Source organism: Scardinius erythrophthalmus, assembly GCF_964197995.2.
Source record: "Scardinius erythrophthalmus genome assembly, chromosome: 13".
Lineage (NCBI taxonomy): Eukaryota > Metazoa > Chordata > Actinopteri > Cypriniformes > Leuciscidae > Scardinius > Scardinius erythrophthalmus.
This window is the reverse complement of record NC_138233.1, coordinates 7,328,745-7,342,320: the sequence shown is the minus strand read 5'-3', so window position 1 is coordinate 7,342,320 and position 13,576 is coordinate 7,328,745. Positions and strand designations below refer to the sequence as shown.

At 37.4% G+C, this 13,576-nt stretch overlaps 1 protein-coding gene across 1 annotated transcript; it reads left to right on the top strand.

Annotated features, from left to right (window-relative positions):
• Nucleotides 1-3,992: 3,992 nt before the first annotated feature.
• kcnk4a (potassium channel, subfamily K, member 4a) lies at nucleotides 3,993-10,365 on the top strand (the record flags this gene model as incomplete). The annotated part of the gene is made up of 7 exons (XM_081383488.1): nucleotides 3,993-4,049; nucleotides 4,376-4,628; nucleotides 5,543-5,657; nucleotides 5,732-5,892; nucleotides 6,969-7,155; nucleotides 8,444-8,580; nucleotides 9,532-10,365. The coding sequence occupies exons 2-7, from the start codon at nucleotides 4,440-4,442 to the stop codon at nucleotides 10,363-10,365; spliced, it is 1,623 nt and encodes a 540-aa protein (XP_081239614.1). The 5' UTR covers nucleotides 3,993-4,049; nucleotides 4,376-4,439.
• Between the last annotated feature and the right edge of the window lie 3,211 nt (nucleotides 10,366-13,576).

Here is a 13,576-nt window from a genome sequence, read left to right as displayed (position 1 = left end):
TCATGTTTGACGTTGATTTACCATTGAGCTTTTGTCCACAGATGACAGACATCTAGTCCATTTGGTGCTGGGTCATTACCATGGCTGACATCATTCCCTGCTCTTGATATACAATCACTGATGAACATCTTCGGGTTTAATGAAAAAAAAAAAAAAAAACTGGCAAATTTAAAGCCCAGAACCTCTGGCACGCTTAACAAAAATGATACCACCAGTCCAATCATTGATGTAAATACTCTCAAGACAACATACTGTATTATAGTAGATGTAAGGATGAAACTATCACCTTAAACAAGTTCTGTTTCATAATACTAGAATTCATTTTCTGACATTGTAATGTTATTTTTTGTGCATTTATTATTGTTCATTTCTGATGTTAATTATGATTAATTTTTAAAGGTGCCATATGTCATGTCTGGCAAAAAAAAATCAAGTCATACTCCACATTCCATACCAGATGGGGGCAGTATACCTCCAGAAAGTGAATTGGTCTATGCTCCGCCCCTACCTTCTTAGTTGCACATATACAAGTTAAAATAGGGACAACATCTATTTAGAGTGTTACGCTGCCCGCCTGAAGCTAATTTAGCAGCATATATCAAGTTTGATTTTCATTAGCAATACCACTTCTAGCTAAGTTATCATTAGTCACCAAAAAACATTCGGTCTCATTACACCTTGCAATGTTTTCCGTTACGTTTCGTGCGTCCAGGGTGTGTAAAGCAGAAGCAGCCTGGCCAGCGGCGGAGTATGCGCGATCCGTGAGTGCTGAAGACGTTCTGCACGGCTTTGATGGGTGCGCAGGACGACACAAATGGGCGGCGACAGCTTCTTCCAGTGGCGGGAGCTTTTTCCTCAGCGCCGTCAACAGATAGAGCGTTACTAAAACTGTATACACCGCCGCCGACTTGAGCTGCAAAGAAGCTCTGGCCGCCCTGTCAAGGACGCTTGTCAAAAAGTACGGGGAAACTTGACCGCTCTGAATATAGTGAGTGAGTGCGCGCGCGCGCGGCCGGGGCTCGCTCTCTCTCTCTGCTAGTTCTTAGAGGCAGAAGAGCGCGTGCGCGCTTAAAATGTCATATTTTGGTATGATCGTTCACCCGCCAGTGTGGCGGATAGCTTTTTGAGATTTTATTTGTGCTTCAGAGCGCGGTTTTTTCCCTGCAGCGGGTGGTGGTAGGGGTCTCTTGCCAAGGGCTTCAGCCATCCTTCCGCTCTCTTCCCTGAACTGAAATGTAGTAGTGGGCTGTACTTTCCACATCAGGTTCAAGTACGCCCACAAGCCGCGCGAGTTATTCGTGTATTGCATGTTTGGCTGGTGGTTATGTTGCCCGTATACCGCCTCCCATGGCCGAAACTGGTATTACGACACCTGTCGGGCCGTGGCTAGTAATGCTAATGCTAATTAAGGTTGATATCTCTGCAGCACTATAACTTGACATTTTTTTAATGACATCATCGCCCTTATTTCTTCTCATTCTTTTGATGTGTGTAGCTCATTTTTGGGATATTTTTACCTCAATTGTTACATATGGCACCTTTAAAGGTAGGGTAGGCAATTTCAGAGAAGCTAGCAATAGCGAGCTAGCTTTGAAATCATGAGATCACACCCTCCCTTCAGCCCATCTCCAAAACCACGCCTCCTTCTAAACGACACACACAGCAGAGTCTGCAAAGTTTCACAAGACGAGAGACGGTGTTAAATTACCTCATGTCTCAAAGCACATAACATTACAATAATAATGAACGTAAATAACTTGGAGCTCTTGCTTGTGTCACCTGACTGCTGCAGATTCATTTCGCCGTTGATGGAGTAGAAACGCTTAAATATGAGCCTGAGGATGTGAACGGCACAAGTGTCAGGGGTTGCCATCGTAATTACGGTTGGGACATAGTGTGAACGCAGCATAAGCTTGTTCTGGTCGAGGAGGAACTGTAAAATATGTCTGCTGTTGATTTGCGGCTCTTTGTGACTGTGGGTGCTTCTCATTTCTAATTTGTGCATCCTCATTTCCTTTCCTCGCGTCTCAGCTCTGCGAGGGGGGGATCAAGGGATCTGCCCTTATGTTGTAGTTTGCTTATTTTAGAAATTCAAAAATAATAAAGCCAAATGTCCTGCTGAAATATGTGTGATATATGGTCTATTTAAACTGCAAAGGTAAAGCATAAATTAAAATGATTGTGACAGATGTGAAGGGGGAGGAGAATGTATATGTGCATCAGGTTTCTCGACAAGAAATACGCCTGTGAATCCTCTCTCATAGCACCTCAGGAAGCTTCTTCACTCCTCGTTCCTCGCCTCTTCGCGGTACAATTAGAGAATTGAGATGTCCTTCAAGATGGCTACCTTTGACCAGTGTCTATAACTCTGCATAGCCTTACGTAATGCGCTGACGACGTGTGATGTCGGACCGAATGCAGTGATTGGACAAGGATTTTTTGGTCCTGAGTTCCACAGAAGATATGAACATGTTTTTAATATTTAGACCACTTCTATTATTGATTGCTATCAGGATGCTAAGACAGTTTCAATCAGTAACAAGAAGTGTTTAAAAAAAAGGCCTACCTTACATTTAAGCCTTTAGCTGGCTCTATGCATTAACCAATCAGCATCCAGGATTATACTATGTGAAAACTTCACTTGTATTATTCATGACAACAATGAACACTACTCCAATCCGTTTGAGTTTTTATGCCTTTGGACTCGGAGCCTATAATATGCAAAAAATCAAAATCACGACATACCACAGGGGTTTACATACAAAGCGGAGGTGAAAGATGAGAGAAGAGTGCTCAACAAAAATGTTAAACACTTGAAACCGATAAAATAAACTGTCAGCTTTCATTTGTGTCTATGCCAAACAGAGCTCTCTCCTCCCCTCCTCTCTTGGTCTCTTCCCTGCTCTTTTTCTTCTCATGTTGGCAGCTTCACGTAAGAATGGGGAAAGTCCTGATGAGTGAGTGTATGTATCTTCACAGTGTTCTGCTGGAGAAAGGGAACTCCTCACCGTCACACACTCCCGACGGAACCGCGCGCTGAGGTAAGAAGAGAACATTCCCTCACGAACATGTCTCGAAATGGATTATACACATTTAATGAATATCTACATTTGGAAGTACTAGCCTAAGGTAAACACTTACTGTTTAGTGCCTGTTGCATTGCAAATACTCATAAAAAACAAGAAAAGTAATTTCCTTTGAGTTGGAAGATTAATTTTGAATGAACTTGAATTAAAAAACAAAACAAAAACGTAATATAGATAGTGTGCATTTGTATCCTATTATGTATGTATCAGTACTTGGTTGAAGTAGGTATGTTGGACTGCACTGTGTTTTAAACATTTTAAGTCTGTTATCTGTGATACTAAAGTCATTTTTATTTAATAAATAAAATATTTAAGCATTTGTTTTGTTTTTTTTCATTACAAAAATGTTTTATTTTTATTTGTCATACTGGCCAGCTATGCCATTTTGTAAGAGCCGTAAGCATTCAATGTTCTTTGCAAAAAGTAACACATAAACTTTATTTTATTTTTCTATTCCACTGGGGATTTTTTTTTTTAATTATGTGCATATAAATGCAATATGAAACAGAACACAGTAAAATAAAACTAATTGCAAATACAGAAAGTGACAACATAATTTGTACCATAATATACGGTAACCATGCATCTACAAAGCAAGTCCTAGAGAGCCCTGGTGAGCATCAAGATCCTGTCAGAGGACCGTTAAACAATCTGTTTACATAGACCTTTGCCAGAAGTTCTGTTTCAATGGCGTCATGCGTTGTCTTCTCAGTACCTCTTTGCCTTCACCGCTCTCCTGTTATGTGTCTGGACTGGGTCAAGCCTCCAAAAGCTCAAAGCTGATCTGGAGTCAGTTTCAGGTTGTCTAGAGCATTTTTGACCATTATTTCTCACATGTTTTTGTGCGGGCCAGTGAAAGAGGCTGTACGGAGAAAAGAAGAGTGTATAAACCACTACAGTAAACATCTGATATGGAGGAGGAGAAGGAGAAAACGGTGGATTTGGAAAGCCTTATTGCATAAGGTAAATAGTTAATCTCTGCTTTCTATTACATATAACGTGACCTTAGAAATATTGTTACTTAAGGCCGCTCTTAAACAAAAATCAATGTCAAGGCAATAGATAACAAAATAAAGGCTACATGTAACACTTTTCAAGCTGAACATTTCACATAAAAGAAGATCAAGATCAATCAAAAGTCACTTTTTGTTTTAAATTTTGTTATCTAGTGCAATGACATTCAGATATTTAATTCATGACACTTTTGAGTGATGCCAAATTCTTTCTGCCAAATACTTTTGTCATGATAACCAGAGATAATGACATTATTGTGACCATTTCCCTTGAAGTGTTTCCACAACGTTCATCCACAGTATGCAGCATCTTGCTTGACGTCATCAGCCCCTCGTAGTCATGCGGTACTCAACACTGTTGACCATCCTGGCAGCCGTGCTGCTGTATTTGGTGTTGGGAGCTCTGGTGTTCGGCAGGCTGGAGTCCTCCAGGGAGGAAGAGGCTCACCATGAGCTGATGACGTCTCAAATGGCTTTCCTTCAGAACTACAACTGCGTCACGCCTAACAGTCTGAGAGAGTTCATGGAGGTCATTATGAATGCTGAGAAAATCACTCAACTTTGCTGATAATAGAATTTGTAATGAAATGTTATTATTAAATTAGAAAAATGCTAAATATTATGGATATAGCCTACTATTATAGTATTTATTAATATTTTGAATAGCTGGTAACACTTTACAATAAAGTCTCATCATTCATAAATGCTGTAAGAATATATTTCTCACTGTTAAAAAAAGTTAATATATTTTTACAGCATTTATTAATCTTTGTTAGTTAATAAAAAATAGTAGTTGATTGTTTGCTCATGTTAGTTTACAGTTAACAAATACAACTTGTTGATGTTGAACATTAACTTCAACATTAACTTGTATTAATGAATTGTATAGAATTATTGTTCATTCTTAGTTCATGTTAACAAATGAAACCTTATTGAAAAGTGTTATTGAATAGGTTTGTATATATATATATATATATATATATATATATATATACTGTATGTATATATATATATATATATATATATATATATATATATATACTGTAAATATATATGTTTGTAGTTAATTTTTTTTTAGTAATTTTGTTATTAATTTTGTTTTTTAGGGCTTTTGTCATTTTTATTATTATGTAAAAAAATCTATTTAGATTTATTTTTATTTCAGTTTTAGTAAAAAAAAACTTATATCCAACATTTAAAATGATATATATATATATATATATATATATATATATATATATATATATATATATATATATATATATATATATATATATATATATATATATATATAATTAAATATCAATATCTAGAATAACTAGGGGTGTGAATATATATACAGTATATGTCTAAGGACCTCTACTTCTTCTAAATATTGATAATTTTTAGTGTATATATCTCGCATTGTAGATAAACAATCCATCCATCATCTTTTCTCTTTAGAAAGTGGTTGATGCCATTGAGGCTGGTGTGGACGCCAGAAGCACATCAAATTATACCAGCAGATGGGATCCATCCAATGCTTTCTTCTTCTGTGGTACCATCATCACCACCATTGGTGAGATAAACACGTTTCACTTTAGAACATCATCATCTTGTGAGGTTGATTTCACAAGTTCTCCACTTCTCCAGGCTTTGGAAACATCTCGCCCAAGACGAAAGGTGGTCAGTTGTTCTGTATATTCTATGCTCTGGTGGGGATCCCCATGTTTGGGATCCTGTTAGCCGGGGTTGGAGACCACCTGGGCACCCTTCTGCGGAGAGCGGTGGCAAGGGTTGAGACTTTGTTTTTGGTGAGTGGTTTCTCATTATAAATTCAGATTAAGTCAAGTCACCTTTATTTATACAGTGCTTTATACAATACAGGTTGTTTCAAAGCAGCTTTACAGTGATAAACAGGAAAATAAATCACAGAATCAAACTTTATCAAATATGAGACAAATTCTTCTGTAAAGCAGCTCTGAAAAGACAGTAGTCAATGTTCAACTTAAGTCAGTTCAGTTCAATAACCGTGTAAACAAGTTCTAATTATTGATCATTTTTAATAATGTGCATGAAGAGAAAAAACAGTAAGTGATGGCATATCGCATCAATGTGTTTTAATCTTTTTCTTTTGTCCAATTTCAACCACTTCTGTCCTCATTTCTTGGAGGGGAGGGTCTATGGGTGGGCAAATGCATTGTATTTTTCAGATCTTTTGATCTAATGGATGAAATAAGCTCACATAATTTACATTCAAATGCACCCAGAGACGACATAAAACACACTGACAGCCGCAAGACCATCCGTACGCTGTGAATGTTTGATAGAAATCAGGAATGGTGAGAGAACATTGTGCTTGGTACATTTTTTATCTTCAAACCAAACTTGGGTCTTCAGCCGACAGTTTAAATCCCGTCTGGCTAGAGCTCTTCCAGTAATGTTCACGGGTTAGGTCAGTAGGCGGAGAGTATGTGTCTTTTGTGGCTGTTTGAACACATTCGACCACTTGAATGTTTACACTACGAAATCAATCCGGGAGAATGCGTTTTCGACTACCTCTGGAAGTGGTCGAAAGTGGACAACATTTTAGACCCCGTTTACACATGTATTTATCCTCGTCCACTTGTGATCCGATCAACCAAAACGCATCTTAATATCAGGTGTAAACAGGGCCTCCATAAGAAGATAGTTCTCCTCACTGGAAACTATTAAATCTAATTAGTAAACTGATGCCTTCATGTTCATCTTAAATGCCAAATGCTAGTGATGTTTGGTTTGGACTTTTGATCAGCAGATCTTAAACTGATTCTTTCATTTATAATCCCACAGTTGTCTGGATGTTGCTATCTTTTAATAATTTTCACCATGATTGTTTTCTGCTGAACAGCGCAAGGGTGTGAAGCCCACCAGTGTACGCATAAACTCCGCTGTCTTCTCCATCCTGATTGGCTGCCTAGTCTTCATTGCCGTGCCGACCATGGTGTTTCAGGAAGTGGAGAGCTGGAGCTTGTTGGAAGCAGTGTACTTTGTCGTGATCACTCTTACCACGGTGGGCTTTGGGGACTATGTGGCAGGTGCACAGATAATTCTCATGTCTACATACAATAATCGTTACATATTATTTTGTTTACTATGTCATGTGAGCGTATGGTAATTCTGTTAAAGAACTCAAGATTGTATTACGCCAGGAACTGCAGGATGTTTTGTGGTCCAGACAGCAATGACGTTTCAGACATTTATACCATCTAACGATCTGTATTTTACAGCCATAGACACTAATTGTAATGGCTGTAATATTAGACCAGCGCATGCACTAATCTTTTATCTGTGAGAATCGATTAAGATGTTAGTTAATAATTTGTCATTTAACAGACTCTTGTCCAAAGTGACTTACAGTCCATTTAAGTTCAGTGTTCCCTGTATAACTTTTATGTGATGTATTCAACAATCAAACTCCGAACAGGCCAGTGTTCATTTTTACAGTTTTTCAACAACAGACTTGTTGTCTTTTGATGTCCTTATAATGTAGTCAGTATTTTGTCATGCCATATTCAAGTCCATTTTCTGTTTTAGTGACTAAATTATCTTTTTTTTTTTAAGTCAATGATAATGAGGCCTCAAACTGTAACAGACCTGTAACAGATTTATGTGGTATTTGAGAGCATCCAATATACATTACCCGTCACGGTGGTCAGTTATTTATATATATAAAAAAAAATTGGTAAGAAATTAATGCATTAATTCAGCAAAGATTAATTAAATTGATCAAAAGTGACAAAAGAAAAGAAATGTATAATGTTGTAAAAGATTTCTATTAAAAAAAACTATTCTTTTAAACATTTTATTTTTCTAAGTATCCTAAAAAAGTATCATTGTCTCCACAAAAATATTAAGCATTATTATTATTATTATTATTTACACTGATAATAATAAGAAATGTTTCTTGAGCATCAAATCAGCATATTAAGTTGTTTCTGAAGGATCATGTGACACTGAAGACTGGAGTAATGATGCTGAAAATTAATCTTTGCATCAGGAATAAATTACATTTTAAAATATATTCAAATAGAAAGCAGCTGTTTAAAAGTGTAACGATATTTCACAATATTACTGTTTTAATTGTATTTTCGATCAAATTAGTGAGCAGAGACTTCTTTCAAAAGCATTAAAAATCTTCCCGACCTCAAATTTTTGAATGGTCGTGTATGTTATTGGTAGAGCTTAACTTGTATTTAAATCAGAATATTCCTTAAAGTGCTTTTCTCATGAGCACAAAGGTGATTAATCATGGCTCAATCTTCCCCATATACCAGTCCTGAGCTTTAGTCCTGTGTCATTTCCTTTCTCTTTCCTCTTCTCCAGAGAACAGAAGAGAGGAAACACCCCTGTACAAGCCATTGGTGTGGTTGTGGATCGTGTTTGGTCTGGCGTATTTTGCATCCATCCTTACTATGATTGGGAACTGGCTTAGAGTGCTGTCAAAGAAGACGCGTGCAGAGGTGAGACAGAGAATGAACAATGAACTTATCCATTTCAGTTTTTCCACACTGGTTGTATTGTAGTACCAACTACTCAATATAAATCCACCCCTAAATATTATATCTTATCCAAATGAATTGTGGTTACTTTAAATGTTGATATAAAGGTCCCTTTCTGTCTACTGTAAAAAATAAATAAAAAAAATAAACATTAAAAAAAAAAATTAACAGATTAATCATTAGACCAAATCTGAGTCAGTTAGGCTGCCTGCATCCCAATTTGCACATTAATCATATGTGAGATATACACTACAGTTAATAAAAAAAAAAGAAAGAAATTAATACTTTTTTTCATCAAGGATGCCTTAAACTGATCAAAAGTTACAGTGAACACAATTTAAATGTTACAAAAGATTTCTGTTTCAAATAAATGCTGTTCTTTTGAACTTTCTATTCATCAAAGAATTCTGGGGAAAAATAGGAGAACATTTTCCACAAAAACTATTAAGCAGCACAACTGTAAAGAAATGTTTCTTAAAGAGCATCAAATCTTCATATTAGAATGATTTCTGAAGGATCATGTGACACTGAAGACTGGAGAAACGATGCTGAAAATTCAGCTTTGATCACAGGAATACATTACAGATAGAAAACAGTTACTTTCAGTAGTAATACTGTTTCACAATACTGCTGTGTTTTTGATCAAATAAGTGCAGCCTTGGTGAGCATGAAAGAGATTTAAAAAAAAAAATCGTACTGATCCCAAAATTTTGAACGGTAAGTGTATAGTGTGTGAGATTGGGATTTGTCCAACAAATAGTATGGCAACATTTTTGTACATGTTTTTAGGCTATTACGCACCTTTTAAATATTTGTATTTCTCAGTATTTCAAAAAGTATTTCTTTTTGTATATTTGTTTATTCTCACTTTCCCTCCATAAATTCGTTTTAATGGTACTATTTCTCTTCTAGATGGAGGAGCTGAGAGCTCATGCCACAGACTGGACTCAGAACATCCAGAACATGTCCATGGACTTCCGTATTCCAGTGCCACTGGATCTCAACGACCCCTTTCAGCTCCAACGGAGACGCAGAAGAAAGCGCCACCGCCATCATCGCCGCCTGAGACTGAGCGCGGCAGGGTTGGCTCATGGAATCTCCCTCGATGCCGATGTCATCAGAGAGAACGGACATCTGATCCTCGGGTGGCCGTCGTGTAAGTATTCCTCAGCGTCTGATAATAGGTCTGAAGTGCTGTCCCGATCCAGGTCGTGGTATAGGTTAGACGGGGCGTATGAGATGAGACCAGGATCGAGGCTGACCGTAGGACCTGCGTCAAGATCCATCTCACGGGTAGACCTAAAACCACCATCGAGACCCAGGTCTAGAGCCATGTCCACGTCCCCTTCAAAATCTGAATCAGGATCAGTCTCTGAATCCGAGACACCGTCAGAATCCTGGTCGGAATATGAGTCCAACTCCCCTAACTCGGAGGACCTGGAATCTGGAGCCGAGGGGTCTCAGAGATCAATGGAAAGTCGAAAGGATGTTCCTGTCATCGTGGTTGACGACTGCAGTCCGCCCCATCCCTCCCTTCTGGACTTTTTTGGCGAGAACTTGGCGTACATCGACGAGTCTTCAGACGCTCTTAGTGATCGTGTCATACCAGCCGGAAAGAAATGCAAACCCAAGAGAAGGAGTATGACGAGACAGATTCCCCGCTCGCAACCTATTGGACTACAGAGGGAGATCAGTAGTGAACTACAACCCCCAGAACACACTCCGACCCCTCCACCTCAGACCTGAGAAATGAACATTTGGCCAAGGGCTCTTTGCTTCATCACAGTTTAAGATGCCAAACATAACTGATGCAGACCATCACAAATACGCATGTAAATATAGCTTAAACAAACATAAAGAGGTTTTGTTCAGAATAGCATACATGTTTCTGCAGTGTGCAAACTACCGTTCAAAAGTTTGGGGTCAGTAATATCAAAGTCTATTGAATCACAAAGGGACTTTGGTAATATATGTTCTTGATTCTCTCCAAGGCTGCATTTATTTAATTAGAAAAATATAGTAAAACAGTAATGTTGTGAAATATTTTTTTCAATTTAATTGCAAATAACTTAATTTATTAATTCATAATTTATTGCTGTGATGTCAAAGCATCATTACTCCAGTCTTCAGTGTCACATGATCCTTCAGAAATCATTCTAATATGATGATTTGCTGCTCAAGAAACCTTTCTTCTTATTATTAATGTTGAAAACAGTTCATATTTTCATATTCTTTGATGAATAGAAAGTTCAAAAGAACTGCATTTATTTGCAATACAATTTCTTTGTAACATGCTGTAATTGTCTTTACTGTCATTTTGATCAATTTAATGCGTCCTTGCTGAATAAAAGTGTTATTTTGAAAAAAATATATTACTGACTTCAAACTTTTAAATGTTTATTGTGCATAACAAGTTCTAATGCCCAGGTGGCCTACAACACTTGCTGAAATACGCCCTAAATATCCCTATCCCACAATGCAATTTGCTTGCCTTTACTATCGATTTCCAGATGTAGCTGAGGTAACGTTAAACATCTTTTTTTTTTCATTTCTTGATTGAACTGATTAAAGGGATAGTTCACCCAAAAAAATGAAAATTCTGTCATTAATTACTCACCCTAATGTCGTTCCAAACCCGTAAGACTTTCGTTCATCTTCAAAACACAAATTAAGCTATTTTTGATGAAATTTGAGAGTTTTCTGTCTCTCCAAAGCAACTACCACTTTGATGCTTCAAAGAGTTCATAAAGAGATCGTAAAACTAATCCATATGAATTGAGAGGTTTAGTCCAAATTTTCTGAAGAAACTCGATCGCTCTTTATGATGAACAGATTGAATTTAGGCTTTTATTCACATATAAACATTGATTAACTCACATCAGTTGTGGTAAGCAGAAGCTCAAGCATGTTCGCTTGACGTGCGAGAACCAATGAGGTTCATTCTCATGTTACACAGCATGTTTGAGCTTCCACAAGAGGTTTGTTCTCATGTGTCAAGCAGTTTCGGTTGAGATTCTCTTTATGTTCACTGATAGAAGCCACAATTTAAAAGTCTAAATTCTGTTCATCATATAAAGCGATCGAGTCTCTTCAGAAAATTTGGACTAAATCGCTCAATTCATATGGATTCGTTTTATGAACTTTTTGAACTGTCAAATTGTTAGTTGTGTAGCTGTCAGTGGAGAGACAGAAAACTCTCAGATTTCATCAAAAATATCTTCATTAAAGCTCTGAAGATGAACGAAAGTCTTATGGGTTTGGTACGAGTATTAATGCCAGAATTTTAATTTTTGGGTGAACTATCCCTTTAAGACAATATCACAGTGATCATTTGTCACATTTTAGTCACTGAAATATTTAATAAAGAAATTCACTGTAAATTGTATGGAAATGTAATAGGCTAGTATTCTGCTTTTTAACCAAAAACTCATCAATGTCATTATATTTTAGGAGTGTTTTTAAGTGCCTTGCCTAATCTGCATTTCTTCAGTTAATAAAAATTCCACTTTTGATATTTTGCATGATATAGCCAACTCTGAGCAAATAGAGACATTTTGATATAAGATGCACATTATTGAAATGTCATTTTATTTGTGTGCCAAAGTTTTAGGTTATAGTTTTATTGGCATGAATACAAAAAAAACAAAAACAAAAAAAACAGTTGTGGTTGTTGAGTGATGCTTCTTTCTATTTCTTTGACAACTGTCTATAACACCTGGAAAATGGCAAACCTTTATTGTTATTATTATCATTAATAACAATTTATTTGCAGAGAACACAGCTACTTTTGAAGGACCAATGAAAAGATGTTTTTGGTTAGAGGATGTAGTTACAATATATACCAGAAGGGGCTTACAGTCCTTACGGTTTAGCTGGATATATCCAGACATTCTCTGATATATCTCAGTTAGTGTTGAAGCACAGACACATTTAGTAGGCGCCCCCTTGTGGTTATCTGAAATGGGCTAATCCTTTTCCCCACCAAATCTGTCTCAAGTTTTCTGAGGTTGTATCCTGCCTAAAAGAGGCGCAACACAGCTTAAATCATTCAGATATTTGTACGAAAGTTATATGTGCAGCTTGTGGCTTAACATTCACGCACGGACCCGCTCTGTGAACACAATGTTTACCTTCCTGGAGCGGACATCGACATCTATCCAAACATATTTTAGAGCGTGTACACAGACAAAAAGTTTACAAAAAGAAACCGTTTCGATGGTGAACTTTCACAGCATGAGCTAGATGAGATTTTAAATGCCCTTGGTGTGGGAAGACGAGGCGAATGAGAGAGGGAGCGAGTAACGATATGTCCCAGCGTGAGACCGCTCCAGGAATGGCTTTTGTAAGGCCCAGGCTGTGGGGGATAAATGCTGGTTGCAGAGTGAAGGGGGTATTTAGAGGGAAGAGGACAAACACATGGTGGCGGTTTACAGAGGAGCTTTTCCGCAGGGCTTCCAATGTACCCTTAAATTCTACCTCTGCACTTCAGCCCCGCCTAACACAACTTCTACACCCACAACTTGATGCCTCGAATCGGAAGCTGTTTACTTACGTAACCCGAGCGTGACTGCAATCGATTTCTGAGTGAAAATGTTTAGCGTTGTCTTGCTTTAGAAGTGGCCAGTGACACATGGATGTGTGGTGTGGGAAAACAAACAAAGGAGTTTAGTGTTAATGAAAATTCAGATATGTAATTATGTAAAATATAATGTATCATAATGGAGTAACTGAAGAAAAAACATCCCTGGAATGAATTAAAGACCGGGTGGGTGATTTGTTCCAGAAACATATTTTGTTATGCTGGTTGAAAGTCTCTTCACATCCAGAAAGCAATCACTAAATAAGTGGTCAAAATGTGTATCACATGTGGAAGGATCTCTTTAAGTTGTTTATGTTCATTATTATTTTAGTTGAGACATGAGGTAGTCTCTCTACCTGTGTCTCTCGTGACGCTTTT